This window comes from Lates calcarifer, linkage group LG21 (genome assembly GCF_001640805.2).
Source record: "Lates calcarifer isolate ASB-BC8 linkage group LG21, TLL_Latcal_v3, whole genome shotgun sequence".
Taxonomy (NCBI): Eukaryota; Metazoa; Chordata; class Actinopteri; family Centropomidae; genus Lates; species Lates calcarifer.
The window spans coordinates 18,938,081-18,953,293 of NC_066853.1; the positions used below are offsets into that span (position 1 = coordinate 18,938,081).

At 42.1% G+C, this 15,213-nt stretch overlaps 1 protein-coding gene across 1 annotated transcript in view; it reads left to right on the top strand.

The window, feature by feature from the left end:
* The window catches only part of mtus2b (microtubule associated tumor suppressor candidate 2b), a 26,839-nt gene continuing 11,626 nt past the window's right edge, over nucleotides 1–15,213 (top strand). Inside the window, 7 exon segments of the mRNA XM_051065392.1 lie at nucleotides 1–530; nucleotides 5,422–7,508; nucleotides 7,783–7,826; nucleotides 7,828–7,948; nucleotides 8,732–8,938; nucleotides 13,828–13,870; nucleotides 13,872–13,975. Coding sequence (XP_050921349.1) covers nucleotides 5,651–7,508; nucleotides 7,783–7,826; nucleotides 7,828–7,948; nucleotides 8,732–8,938; nucleotides 13,828–13,870; nucleotides 13,872–13,975 — 2,377 coding nt within the window. The 5' untranslated portion in view covers nucleotides 1–530; nucleotides 5,422–5,650.

Here is a 15,213-nt window from a genome sequence, read left to right on the forward strand (position 1 = left end):
AATAAAAAAAAGTTAGGTAAATAACCCTGCATATTAGTTACTACTATTAATTATGATAATGGAATTGTATTAATGTTAAGTGTATGTACTTCAATGCAGCTGCTGTGCACTATATATAACTGTGTATGTATATGTATAACTATACAAATATATATCTTACCTACCTAGATGTAAAATTAGATACACCTGGTTTTACTTTTTTTCATGTTTTTTTTTTTTTTTTATGCTTTCACTTTATTGTGTGCCCTGTTGTATGTTCCTGTATGAAGCTCTAAGCAAGTCATTAAGGTTAAATAAATTGGTAATTCCACCTGCAGGGGGCGACTCGAGCGCATGTTGACATGGGCGTTGAGTCTCCTCTCTTCTCTTCTCCTCCCCTCTCCCTTTCCTTTCCTCTCCTCTCCTCCCTGTCTCCCAGCGATGCTGCAGACTTTATCCTCTCCATCACGGCTCGAGCTGGATGTGTCCCCCCTCCTTCTTGTCCTCTTCACTGCCGAGCTCCTCTCCAGCGGATCACCTCAATATAAACGGTAAGGACTACCATTTCACACCGGGGACGGCGGCTGTTTTCTCTCTCTCTCTCTCTCTCTCTCTCTCTCTCAATCTCAAATCGGCGGCAATGATAATTGAATTTATTGACACTGCTGCATCTGCTGGAGAGACTGCGGATGATCCTGTTAACGGTGTTTACATAAACGTTGTTTTGTTCTAGTCATTTGCTCATTGTTCTCAGGGGAGTAAATTCTAATATAGCTGTTGCATATTGTCAAGCCCAAAAAAGATTGGCTCACCCACCGCTGTAAGTGGGCTCACCTCAAAGTACGTGTTTGTGTGTGTGTAGAGGGGTCAGAGCCTGGATTATCACCTCTACCCTATGTTTGTTTATCAGTGTCTGCAACAGAGCCTGTCCTTCCTCTTTTTTTTTTCCAGCTTGAGGATCATGTGTGTAGACCCACTTCATTTTTAGAGACTGTAAAATGAGGAACAAAGCAGCATGAGCTGAATGAATGGACATTAGTAATAGTAAAGTGACAGATTTCTGCTGGTGTAGTTTGGGTGACCACAGACACCCAAAAGGCCCGAGTCTTGTTACGTTATGTAAGATGTGACAGTGAGGTACTGAGGACACTGCATCCACACTGCATCCACAGTCACAGGGGCCTCAATTATCCAGCGATGGAAGCTTGGTGGTGATGACACTAATTTAACACAAAAGGCGTTGATGTCACATACTTGTGCATTTGCATATGAAACATGTCACATTTTTCTGGCATGTATGTTGCCTCTGCACCTAGTTTTTGGCCTCAGAGGAACACACCTTTGCTCCTGTTTCAGTTTTTTAAAGTCACAACAATAGATGATTTTCTGCAAGCTTTGGTTGGCTGCACAAAGAAGGGCCACTGAAGCATTAAAAATGGGAGGGAGGCTGGTGCCTCCATTTTCATTCATCCTCAATATTTCATGAGGATTCCAGTTTAAGCATCAAGTGAAGCTTGGTGGATGAATGAAGGCCTCGAACTGTAATCGGCCTCAAATATACTGTGTGACTGCAAAAACTGAAAGAGCATCAGTTTCACTGAGAGAAACAAGTTGTTTCACCACACACTCACACAAGGATGCACAGATTTCATAAGAGCCCCCCCCCATGACGAAGATCTAGCCATCATGCTGCATATCTGGAGGCAGGTGGCAGGGTGAGCTGCCGAACAATGGGGGGATGGGGAAACATGCTCAAGGAAGCATGTTGTTAGGGCGAACATAAATTTCCTCAATCTCCCTTGTGCCGTGATGGCATTACCGCAGGAACATTACGAGCTGTCGCAGCAGCAGGAAAAACCATGAGAGTAGAACAACTGGGGAGCGTAGATAAAGGGATGGAAGTGACAGGGCCAATTCAGGAATGAGCCTGCATATACAGTACAACTGTAAGTGCTGTGTGGATGGAAATTGCAGATGGGGTTGTAGGGGAAGTGTGGAATATCACTTCAGTCACTCAGGGTACTTGTGCTGCACTTTTTCCAAGACTAGCAGCATCCTGCTCTCTCTTGCCCAGAGTCAGCTCTCGAGAGGTTTGTGAAAAGAAAGAGGTGGAGACAAATTAAAAAGTTTAATTATCTCAGTTGTGCTTTTATTTGATCCAGCATGAGAGACTGTGAAGCAGAAAATTATGAAATGCACTAGGTCAGAAAGCCTCAGTAAGGTTGCTCAATTTAACAGAACAAAAGGAGTTTTCTTTGATTTTACATGTTAGTGTTAGTTTAACAGCCATTTGTTTTTATTTCTAGCTTAGATTGAGAATTCCTATATATGCTATCTGTATGCCTGTCACTTATTTTATGAATTGAATAACTTTTATCCTTGATATTATCATTATCTTTAGATTAAGGCTTCATGTACAGACAAAAATAATGTAGTTGTAAAGTTAATAACAAGCCATATCCATCATCACCATATCCTTCACCACTGTTCTGATGAATGTCACATGAAGTACAGCTGTGTCCATGCAGTGGCCTGCACTGCATTGATTTTGAGTTGGAAATCAATTTAAGGGATGGAGAAGAAATCATGGCTGCAGCAGAAACAGACCTTGTTACCAGATTATAGCTTCTGTCTTTGAAACAAGACTTCATTTATCCAATTTGCCACCTCATGTCATGGCTGTCAGACAGCGTACAACATGTTAGAATCTTTTTCAGAGTGTCATCGGTTGTTTGGTCACCCAAAGGGAGTTTTATCTGGTTTGACATCAGTATGGTAACCATACAGTGCTGTGTGAGACCTGACAGGGAGGTAGGGGAGAGGCAGGTGTAGGGGAATCTGTTTCATTGGTCTCTGTTCTGCAGTGCAGGTGCTGAGACAGCATTTAGGGCAGTGTGTTAGCCTGCACTGCAAACAGATACTTCCGTCTTTGGACCCACTGTATTTCTTGTAAATTGCACTGCCAGAAATATAAAGATGAGAAAACAAGAAAACATAGCATCTGTGTTCTGTAGCTGGTGGTATCCCCCCTTCCTTGTTCTAAACATGTAGCAAACTCTATTTTCAGACAACAGGACAGTTTTTTCTTTTCATGAGAAGGAAAAGAGATGCTGCTTCCTGCTGTGTAAGTGAATTTATTAGGATATAATTGGAGAGCAAAGAGATGAGGTGGAGCAGCAGTCAATCTGGTTCATGCTAATCAGCTAATGAGTCAAACAAGGATAAACAGAATTCACCAGTTAAGTTCCTCTTTTGCCCCATGCTGTTTTAAACTGGTTTATGTTTTGCTCTTCCTTTTATTCCTGATTACATCCCTTTTAAACAAGAACACCTGGAACAAAATATATTTTATTTCCATCTGTTTGTGATTTAAAGGAGTGACACACAAAAACTGTTCAGTTATGACTATGTTATGACTATGAAAAGCAGAGACAGCTTGGAGGTTAATTTATGGTTACCTAGCTGAACTTGACAACCAGAGCTGAATAATGACAAAATGCGGCAAGGCAAGAACTTAATGTGGAGGTGCTTTTGTGAAGAAAGAGTTGCTGCCTGAGATCAAAGAGCCTGTCAAGGTTCTCTGTACTGTACTGGAGTCTACAGAGGGAATACGTCAGTTGCAGATGTGTTTTATCATGTGCTTTTGGTTTAAGAGATGTAGGGAAACTGCAGAGATTGGAGCACCACTGGTTTCTTTCAATTTACAGCGTAGGCCTAATCAGAAACCGTCTGTGTTAAATATCAGAACAAATGAACACGTCTGCAGGCTGATAGTAATTGCTGGGTCGTTACAGCAATTAGTAAATATAGCTCTTTAAATCAGTGATGAGCAGCCAGGTTGTGGTACAATGTGTACACAGACCCAAAACTCATTTTGACAATCTGGAGCTCTTTGAAAGATGTAAGAAGTTCCCCCTAATGATCTCAGCAGGGCAAGTCAGTCTCACATGGTGCTGGCATATTTTCTTTCCAGCCTACAGTTGCACATCAGTATAATTTAGACTTTGACAAGTTCCTCGTGCCTCTGGTGTGCAGAAATCATGTGATGTGAACCTAATTGTGCATTCTGTTTGCAAAGGTTCCTGACACATGGGATAGCCTTTTAAATGATTGTATAAAATGCAGATACAGGCAGTAAGAACATTGTAGAGAGAACTAGTTGAACTCAAGGATTCAGAGACAGCCTGTCATATATATTATTATATGTAAACAATAAAAATGCGAACCCCCACCCCTTCCACAACAGCGCAGCATGCTGTCATTATGCCACAATCACAAAACTCCCCTGCAAGAACAACAAAGACATATTTTTTTTCATGTCAAACTGTGACTGTGTGCTGTTGACTGTGTATTCTCTGGGATGGGCAATGTTTCATGTATTTACAGGCATGTTTCACCAGTAAATCCAACACTAAGCAATGGCTGAAGCAGAGGGAAAATACCAAGCATTACAGAAAATTATAAGATGCTGCAGAATGTAAATGTTCCCTTTTTATTACAAAGTTGCTTGTGTCCTGAGAATATTAGCAGGTTGAAGGAGACAATCTCTGAAACTACGCTGAAAGGCTGATGGTGAAGCAGAAGCATAAAACCTAACAAAACAAACTGCCCCACAAGACGTATTGCAAAATCTTCTATCTTTTCAAAGACAACTTAAAATGTTATTCCCCAAAGAATCCACTTCACTGTTGCTACAAGATAATTATTCATTCGTTGCTTTATGTTAAACTTGGTAAGCTCTCGTTCAAAATCAGTGTAGTGGTTTTAATGGAAATGTCAGAATGTAAGTGGAATTTCTTTTTGACCTCAGAGGTTAACGGTATCTTGTTTGCAGTCTTTTCTCCGCTCTGGTCCTCTTGATAAATGATGTTGTTCCTAAAAGCGTATCCTTTATGGTATTCTTCTTGTATATGGGTCAGCTTTCAGTCAGTGAAGAAACAGATTTTGGCAAATGACAAACCACTAGTAAGAGTTGTCCTACTTTCAGGTTTTGTTCGCAGTCACACAGTCATGGATGGCAGATGTGTGCAAACATACAGTATGTTACATGTGTATATGATTGAGTACATAGTATGAGTATAGAAATCAGTACTACAGCATAAAATACACTTCTTATTAGTAAGAAGCCATTGAGATTTAATTTCCTAATGGAATTTCCTTTTTTAAATCGATTTCTGAAGCTTGTCTTTTGAAAAGTAGGGCACAGGGTGCTGCTAGAATTCTGAGCTCCCTGACAATAGTTCGGGCTGCTAAAAAAACCCAAAATGAATCCATGCGTGTATCATGCCTGCAAAAAACAAACATAATCGATTCATAGCAATACACTGAAGCAGACTGAGAGACTTAATTGTTCACTTGACTGAATGAGATTACACTCTCTTCAAGTCACATTATCTGTTATTTTGATGAACTTTTTATTTTTTATCTGTTGTTTTGATACAGGACAAGGACCCCAGATTTCATGAAGATCCATCTTCCAAATTAGGTATGATATTCAACCTTGTGATTACTGGCATACCTGAAAGAAATGTGAAAATCACTTTTTAGCTCCTGCTGTGCCACTAAGACTCTCTGATGGGTAGGCAGGGCAGACCTTTTTGTAAGTGATGCCATGGATGATTGATTTTTAAAGTGCTCTTGAGGGTGCTGTAAACTCAGAGCTGTTTCCAAAATGTGCGAGCGTGGAGAGCCCTTCACTGAGGGGGAGTTGAGGAATAACAACCAGCAGGGTGGTGTGCTTGCTGATGGTGACGCCAACGCCAATGAAATCCGGACGGAGGATGGTGGGAGGATGGGCGATACCCTGTCGGGACTGATGACTGAAACAGCAGAGCAGGACAAAATCATCATCTGGGGTACAGACTCCCAGTGTGACGACCCCGAACTAGCTGAGTTCGAGATGCTGGAATGTCAGGAGCTGGAGGCGTACCTTGTTGAGGATGAAGAGGATTTTGTTGGGCTCACAGACCGGAAGGAGCTTCTTGAACAGCCTTCATTGTGCAACAAAGCAGCAGCAGACCAGGCAGCAGATAATAAGAGCAGGGAAGAGAAGAAGTCCTTTCTTCATGGCGCCAGTGAGCAGGAATCAAATGCCTCTCATGTCTCAGAGAGCTCTGACACTGATGTGTTTGTATCCTGTCTGTCCACCATTTCAAGCATGGCCACTGCTATGGACACTGTTGGCAGGACCCAGACGACAGACTCCTGGCACGTAGCCTCTGGTCCCTACTCAACCGTCTCAGAAGACCTGACTCTGGCTTCTCAGACTTGCAACACTGTCTCTGAGAAAGTCAAGGCTTCTCAACAAGCTGATCATCCATCCCTTTCCTCTAGAAAAAGCACAATACCCCAGAAAGGTGTGGACATTAATTTGAATTCAACAGTTCACTCTGAGGATGTTGTATCGCAAGCACAAGTGAGTAATGGAGTTGTTCCATGTAAGGAGGTCACTGATGAGCAGAGGAAGAACAATACCCAGATAAATAAATCAGGTAGCACCTTTTCAGAGGAAGATTGTGATCAAGGGAGGAGTACTAAGCACGAGGCTTTACCCACTGCAGAAAAATCACATGAAGAAAGCAACACTAAAATGGATAAAAGCACACAAGCTGATGATGCCCCTGATGTGCACTACAGTCCATCCAAAACAGCTACAAAGGAGACTCAGTCATCACTTCAGTCCAAAGCCATAAAGAAACAAGGATCATTTGATAGCACATTGAAAAAACAAAACTCTTTTGACAAGTCTTTTAAAAAGCAGCCCTCATTTGAGAATACTTTAAAGAAGCAGCTCTCTTTTGATAACAGTTTAAAAAAGCAGGGCTCTTTTGAGAACTCTGTCACCTCCAGCTCTTCAAGTTTGGAGAGGAGGAAGCCATGGGGAAGCCCTAGTAGACCAGCAACTCCTTCTTCCTCTAAAACTACCTCCTGTTCGCCCAAGAGACGACCCCCTGGTTCTCCAGCCAAGGTCCAGGGCATCAGGGCACTGAGCTTGGAGCGTAGCGACTCCCCTCACAGAGGTTTAACTCAAACAGTCAAGCCACTGAGTAAGAGTTTGCTGAGCAGTGGCATCCCCAAACCTGTCACGCATCAGCAGAAAGAACCTGAGCCCAGGAGGTCTTCTTCTCCCCAGAAGCCCAAAAACGTCCGACCAAAAATCATCACCTATGTTCGGGCGAGTCCTCAAGCAAAACCGCACACAGATGCCCCACATGAAGCCTCTGCACACCCACCAAGATTATCCTCTTACTCCAGCCCACCAGCTCATAAAGATCCAAAGGTCGGTCATCAACCAAAATCCACACCGGTGCTATGTTCCTCCAATCTGCTGTTTGACAAATATCGACAGGAGATGCAGAAGGCTGGGTGCTATCCCCCGGGCATGTCTGTGACTGGGGTGAAACCTCCAAGCAGCACTATCCCTCAAAGGCTGAGCGGGAAGTCGGACAGCTTTCATGAAGAGGTGCCAGAGAAATATCTCCAAGAGGTGAGAAAATTACTTTTGATTTCACATGACACAACTGGATATCATTGGTAGTTAAAGCTACACAAGTACTGTAACTAAGCTGCTGGCTTCATACAGCAGCAAGTTGTTTTAGCACATCTGAACAATGCAAAGGTTTTAACTGCTTAGTGCAAAGAGCAAAAATGGTCAATCAATCAATCGCATTCCAAATCAGATGTATATTATATCATCTTATTGGCCATCAGTAGGTACCACAATTTTTGTGATATGACTGACAATGACTGACTGTATTGGTAATGTCCCTCAGCAGCATGTTTCTCAAGAAGGTGGCAATGTCTACCGCTCACCCAGAGCTCTGAGGCCTCAGCTGGGGTTAGGGGCCGGTCACCAGGCAGCCTGCAGCCAAGACAAGAGTTCAGCAAACAGGTCAAAGGTCAGCCTTGGCCCCGAGCCAGTCAGCTCAGTCAGCTGGAGCATCCACGCAGAGCCACCAGGACTCTGCAGGTGAGATGGCAATCAGCTGGCATGAAAGTGAAATTTTCAAAGTCAGAGTGAAAGTGCACATGTAGTGTCAGTACATACTGTCAGAGTTCATAAGAGGAAGAAAAAAGATGTTCTTCTCATAATTGACCTGCTGCATATTTAGAGTATGTGTCTGTGTTGTGAAACAAAGAACGGTTTTAAAACATTTCTACAATTTCATGAGGGCTTTCTCCTCTACCTGCATCGTTTGCTATTCTGTGCACATCCCATCCTCTTGTTGCCGAGCTGCAGAGAAGTTATCTTCTTCGGCTTGCTGAATGATTTACCGACATTTTTTGCCTGTTTTGATTATGGATGAGTCTTGGCTTTTGGCACCTAAACTCTTTGAAGTGCAAAGTGTTTGATAGCAATGTCCTACACACATCCTACAAACTTGTATTGCATATTTCTACTAACTCAAAGTCCTAATTCAGTCAACTTCCACATACAGTATGGTGCTCTATCAGTGTATTTATGTTCATTTTCATCACTGAATGAAGGTTGTCAGAGATTTCTTAGTAATAATAGAGAGATTAAAGATTAGTGATCATTAGTAAAAGTGATACAAATTCCTTTTTTATTCATCAGAGTAGATGTTACTTGCAGTGTATTAGTAATGTATCTCCTTCATATTCCCACTTGATAAATCTTTTTACCATAATTCATATCAGAGTAAATAATCTGTTTTATCTTTAAGTTTGTCTTGAGAATGTAACATTGAAGCAGAAAGTGTGGTCCCTGTCTCAGTGTCCCATCTACCTCCAGGAGAGCAAAAGAGGTCAGGTCCAGAAACCACCCCCAAGAGCCTCCTGCTCAAACCAGGCCAGTCTGGTCTGCGTCCTCCAGGCTTCTCTGCCCTGCCAGCTGCCCGTCTGGCTGCCTTTGGCTTCGTCCGGAGCTCCAGTGTCTCGTCTGTGTCCAGCAACCAGTCAAATGACAGCAGTCACAGTGATCCCTGTCGACCCTCTCAGCGTGAGTCCCACTCTCCCCACACATTTCATGTGAATTAGCAGTTATACAGTCTCTACTACTTCAGGTTAAACTGTGATTGGCCAAAAAAGAGTCTGAGACAAAAATACTTAAGATATCAGACAGACAGTGTTCAGTCTGATCAAAAGGATATTTCACATTTATGTTTTATCCCATTGACTTCTTCCTATTAGTTCTGCAGCGGTTGTGGCTGCGCCTGCTATCCTCAGTTACTATAGTAACGGCCTCTTGCTTTGTTTCATACTTCATTCATTTATCACAAGTAGGCACTGAAAGCTGCTGCACCACATAGGCTTTGATGAAGAAATCTTAAAGTTGCTCGCCTCCCTCTGCTGCCTCTCCTCAGCTTGTGAAGTGCAGGTTTTTTTCCGGTTCAGATCTGGGCGCTCAGTCCGACACCACCTCTCATAAACTTCCCGCAGCCTTTATTTAGAGGAATCGATGCCAATATAATTCGACTCACACGCTGGTTATGTCTGTGTGTAATAGAGATATGAGAAATGTGTCATAACAAGATGAGAAGTTTTCAGTTAGTGCTTATTTTCTATTTATCACAGAGAAAGCCTTTACTGAATACAGAATGAGCAGCGTATGTGTGTGCACGGAGCCACTGCAGATTCATTTGTTCATAGTGCTGACTCAAGCCAGCAACTGTCACCGCTTACTTTGCTACTTACCTATAAAATATTTAAATAAAATTAAATTAAAACCAGCTAAAAATCCATGTCTATATAAACTGATTCCCAAAATCAGGTACCATTTTCTATTTAAGCCCGGTCTGGTCGCACAGGCACTAGTGTCTCTACTGACTGTGCTGATGGGCAGATATGATGATAGGTTAGTGCTGTCCTCTGATCCAGTGTCACCCCATTTGTTCCACTCTCAGACAGCTGACTGCCGCCTTTCCCTGCTTACTACTTTAACTATCTTATTCTGACGTGCTGGATTCAAAGGATTCCTCAAACTGCTGGTGCAGACAGGGTTCTCAGACTGGGACCAAAAAAAAAGAAGAAAACAGCTGCTGTCTCACCCCCAACCCCACCCAGCAGCCTTAACCTAGAGTAACTGCTTCAGCATGTCTGTGGCAGACAGTCCTCTCTTCCCCTATTTATAATCCTCCAAATGAAAAAGTGGTGCCGGTGGCTGCGCTGTGTGTCGAAAACGGAGAATCAGGGTGTGGTGTGACAGGATAATCTGTGAAGCTGTTTCTACCCCAGACACCTCTGGCCCGCCTCTTTCGTGCCTGTGGATCCCCTACTCAAACTTTCACTGCAGTCAGGCCAGATAATGGTCTATCTTTCCGCCTCAGAATCCCTTAAAAAAGGCTCCAATGTACACTTTACTGGGTTATTTTGTCCCATTTTTAACAGTGATTCTTCAGAAGGCAACCACAGCTGAAGATGATAACCTGCAGTCATGTAAGTGTGGCCCACTCTGTCTGTTATTGGCATTTGTTTGCTTCTTTTTGGAGCTGTTGTTAAATTTGTATGTCACCAATTGCAAATATGCTGTGTTTCTTTCAGAAAAAAAACAAAAAAACAACTTGAATTCTACTTGAGCTGTAGTGAATAGATGGGCCTCTACCAGATAGTAAAACGCTTGGGAGTAGCTCAGACAGCATATACATGACTGGCAGCTTGCATGGCAGTGTTTCCCTTCAGGCTGTTGGCTCAGACAGCGCCACGCTATTAGTATGCCGCCGTATGTCTCGAACGCAGCCACATTCACCGGGGATGCACTCCAGTAAAACATTGTGACTGGAAGTGGGTACATCCTCTCGGGGTAGAGGATGCCATAATGAACATCAGGACATATCGAATTTATCTGTCCAGTTTAGCTCAGTGGGAGCACACAGTATGTTGTGCTGTGTACTGCTTGGATGGCGAGATTAAAGAGTTCTTCTTGTTTGGAGCTGCGGTGTGTTGGCTTTTTTAAAGACACAATCTATTCTACTCCCTCTATCATCATAGTAATGTGAATATCTTTGGATTTTGAACTGGCGGTCAGACAAACCACAGTATTTGAATGTCACCTTTGTCATGATGTAGCTACTGACATGGATTGGGTTTAGGGTCCCAAACCACTGGGCCGCAATCAGAAATCTTTAGCCAGATTCAGGTGTTCAAAAACTATCAGGTGATGGCAGTATCCAAGGCAACAGAGTTTATTTGTCGACAAAGAAACCCAAGAACAGTTCAGCGTGCATATATGATATACCTGAAGAGCTCCAAACTATACTGGCTCATGTCCCTCTTTTTATATCAGTTTTGGCTGTGACTTTCCATGCCTATCTGATCATTTTATTGGTTTGTTAAGTATACACCATTATAACATTGGTTTGTCTAAATGTCCATCCTTGGTTACCTCATCAAATTACACTATTAGCCTATCACCAATATGCCACTATCTTCTGGAAAGTACCTGGGCATCTCCTCTGGCCACGCTCCAGCTTACAGGGTCATGCGAGGGCATGCCCTGCCCTCTTTTGGCCTATTCACTCTCTTGCTTTTACGCAATTATGTTCTGGCCCGTCCTGGTTGTACTTTTTAAAAACTAAGTTACCTTTTATTTTTACACCATTATTTCTTAATTCTCCCTTGTATCATTTTTTAAAACTTTTTCACACCTTAATATGAATTACACAAAATATGTATTGCATGCTGTGAACACTAACATCTACTCTCACACGGTGGCCTTTAACACACATTTATCACATGCTTTCTTTGAATCATACAGTAAATATTGATAATACCATCTCCACACAATATTTCTTTAAAATCATTAGCTTATTGCAGTGCTCTTTCCTTAGAGTCACTTCACTCTTTGCACATCACATACCTATTGACAAATTTTACACTACACTACTAGTTACTAACTACTTTATAATCCAACGTTAAGCTTTGCATACCAGTTCCAAGTGGAGACTTCACAGCAGTTGAAGCAGCTCAAATCTCTGCGGTATGTTATAAATATTAAACCTCTTTTCCAGTGGAGAAATCCCATCCCTGCCATGTCCTGCAGGGAAAAAGACCTAATTTTCTTCAAAGTCTCTACGACCCCTCTGGCGACTGAAAGGGCCATTTTATTTTTTAGCCCATCTTCTCAAGGGGACGTCTGATAAAAACTGTGGGGTGTAATGGTGCGGATGCATTTCAGCTTCGCTTTACAATATTCTGCCTTTTCACTAAAAGCTTAAAAACTTCATGTTTTTTCTTCCTAGTCCAGTTAAAGAGTTATTTGTTGCCTAAAATGTATCTTGAGGGATTTCCCAAAAATTCACATTGGTGTCCTACTGCAGTCTTACCTTGCACTGTGTGTTAATTTCAATATTTGTGCTCACACAGGCCAGACAGTGTAATTCAGAAAAGTTTATTTAATCTAGACAGCAGAGGAATTATTGCCAAATAGAAGATATTACAATTGTACATTCAGTAGATAAAATAAGGATGAGCCTTATTGCAAATGTAAAGCAAAATGAGTGTATTTAATATTCTTAACCTGTCTGTTCTCACCTCCTGTGAATTAGTCACCAGCAGAGTAGAGTCAGCAAGTCTTCTTGATGGTGTAACACTGATCAGAGGATGCTTACAGCAGGGGATGGATTTGTACTGTACATGCAGGCTAGAAACAAGCATTTAGCGGTGTGAGTCAGCCTCCAGTCGTCTCTCTACAGCCAATCTGCTTCTTGGCTTAGACTCAATTTCAGTAAGACACCTTTGAAAAAAAGAAAAAGAGAAAAAAAAAGCATCTGCTGACTCTCCCAGGTGATTTCAGACACAGTGGCAGTGAGGAGAGTTACTGTGATCCCACTGGAGGTTTCACACGGGCCCACAGGCATTTTGACATCAAAGGGGATTTAATGTTCTATTTCCAATCTGAATTCTTTTGTGCTATGTGCTGTAATTTTGGTTGTAGAACTATTAAAATGTGACACCATATTGAATATTTTCATACAACAGCTTTTTGTTTTTTGTTTTGGATCAGAATAATGATGTTTTATGGCCACAAAAACTCGTTCTGTCCGAGAGTGCCGAGTTACCAGTTATCAGTGCAGCATGTGTCAGCACCGCTATTGATTGAGGATCTGAATATTTCATGATAAGTAATTGGAGCTATCTGGTTTGCATTTTTTCACTCATACTGACAAAGTAAACCTAAAGCTGAATTTTCTATACCGTGCTGGAATCCTAGAGACAGACGAGAGTCGATCCTGATGAAATTTTATAAAGGAAAACAAAAGAGTATGATGATGTATCAACAACCACACGGATCCTCCAGTTCAAGTTTGGAGGCAATGTTTGTTGTTGGTGTTGTTTTTCTGTTGGACTACTTGTTACAGTCTCAGTTTGTCTATGAATCAAAGCCTTTTCTATCCACAGAAAGCTAGAGGCATATTAACAGCTGTATGAATAATTAAGATGTTTGCAGCGTTCGGGTTTCTGTGGTAGTCTCTGTGAATTTCAGCAATGTAGAAAAAACTGCTCTGGAAGGAAAGAAAGTGATCTGCTGATACCTAATCTGAATGAATACAAAATGGCACATTGATTCGTAAATAGATTTGTCACAATTAGATCTGTAATCATATGAAACAATACCAAAGAAACAAGACTGAATTTGAAAAATGTGATTATGATATATAAGCAAAATATATCAGGCCAAGCAGCATACTTATTTTTGCAGTGTTTAGAAGGATCAAGTTCCTTTGGAGATTGTGTGGCCAAGTATTGCCCAAGGCTTAAATTTTAACTTTAATTTAACTTACATTCTAACAACAAACAAAAAACCTCATTCATTCATCCCTGTAAATATTAACCTTTCAAAATCTCGACAGTCTTTGACTATGTTTTCCTGACATCGTTACCACCCCGCAGATCCCAGCAGCGGCAGCGATGACATGCCCCTACACAAAGCCACTGCAGCCCCCGGCTGAAGCCTCCCATGCTCAGAGCCGGCCCCAGCCTCCCAACGCCCCGAGCCTCCAGCGCCGCACTGTGCCCCCACAGCGCTCCTCCCCACTGGGTACGTCCCCACAACACATACTCGGCAGGTAGAAACAAGCATCTGGGGTTAAATTTTTGTTTGGAAGTGGTGCTGGGGTTATCTCCAGAAACACCCCTCACCCCACCCCCCGGTGCAAGGTCATTTTGTCTGGTGATCAAATGACCCCTGATAATTGAATGTGTGAATGTGTCCCAGGAGACAGGGAGGTGTCAGCATTCTAGCCTGTCGTGATCACTGATAAGCTGTAGCCCTCAATTCACATGTTGGTATTCAGAAAACAGTTGGCCAGTAGGGTGGTTGACAGACGCTGATGCACTGTGTGTGACTGGACCTGCATTCTGTATGAGGCTTTCTAGAAATTTCATTGCACTACTTGGTCCAGAATTAGACTGACTGTACCACGGCTGACCAGGCAGAAATAGGTGAATTCATGGTTTTTGGTGCCTGACCTGCTTCAGGCAATTCATTAACATATGAGACGCTGTGGTTTGTAGCCTAGGCATGATTTTTTTTGAATGGCTTGGTTGACATCGTGCCTTTCTCACCTGGGTGTTTCAATCAAGGAATGTAAGAATTAAGAATCAGAAAAAGGATCACTTTAAAAATAGGATATATGTAATTGATTAAGAAATATAAAATTGTGAAAAGCAAGCCAAGAGGCAAAAGTAAATACTTTTAGTGCCATTACAAAAATTACTTGAATATTCTAGCCTTTTGACCACAGGGTCATCACAGGGGAATCATGCACCTTCTCTTTCCATCAGTGTTGCCTTAAGTAACCTCTGTGAGGTGTCTCCTAACAGAATGTCATGGTCTGGCCTGTACCCCTCCCTGCGGATACTTATGCACAGTAGTTATTCAACATAGGAAAATCTCAGAGGACTTACTGACCAAGCAAGAATCATCTACCAAATGAGTGTTCCTGTTAAAGCCTCAAAAACAGCTTTAGTAGATGAATGTTAACCTCTTTTATCAGAGCTGATTTTATCTATATAAACAATGCATCTTTACAGTGATACAGTTTCAGTCACTCTATAATCAAGCAGTGCTCCCCAACAGGCCCTTATAGTCCACTGTTCATCTCACCTTCTCAGTGGGGGATCTAATTTAAGATTTGAGGAAAAAGGAAATACAGAGTGAAAAATGATCAGTCCCACTGTAATGTATCCTTACTGATGCTTAGCATTGCATCAAAGCAGTGATATAGTCCCATGCAATATACGCTCTCTATGCTGATGTAGGCGTCTTTACTGTTG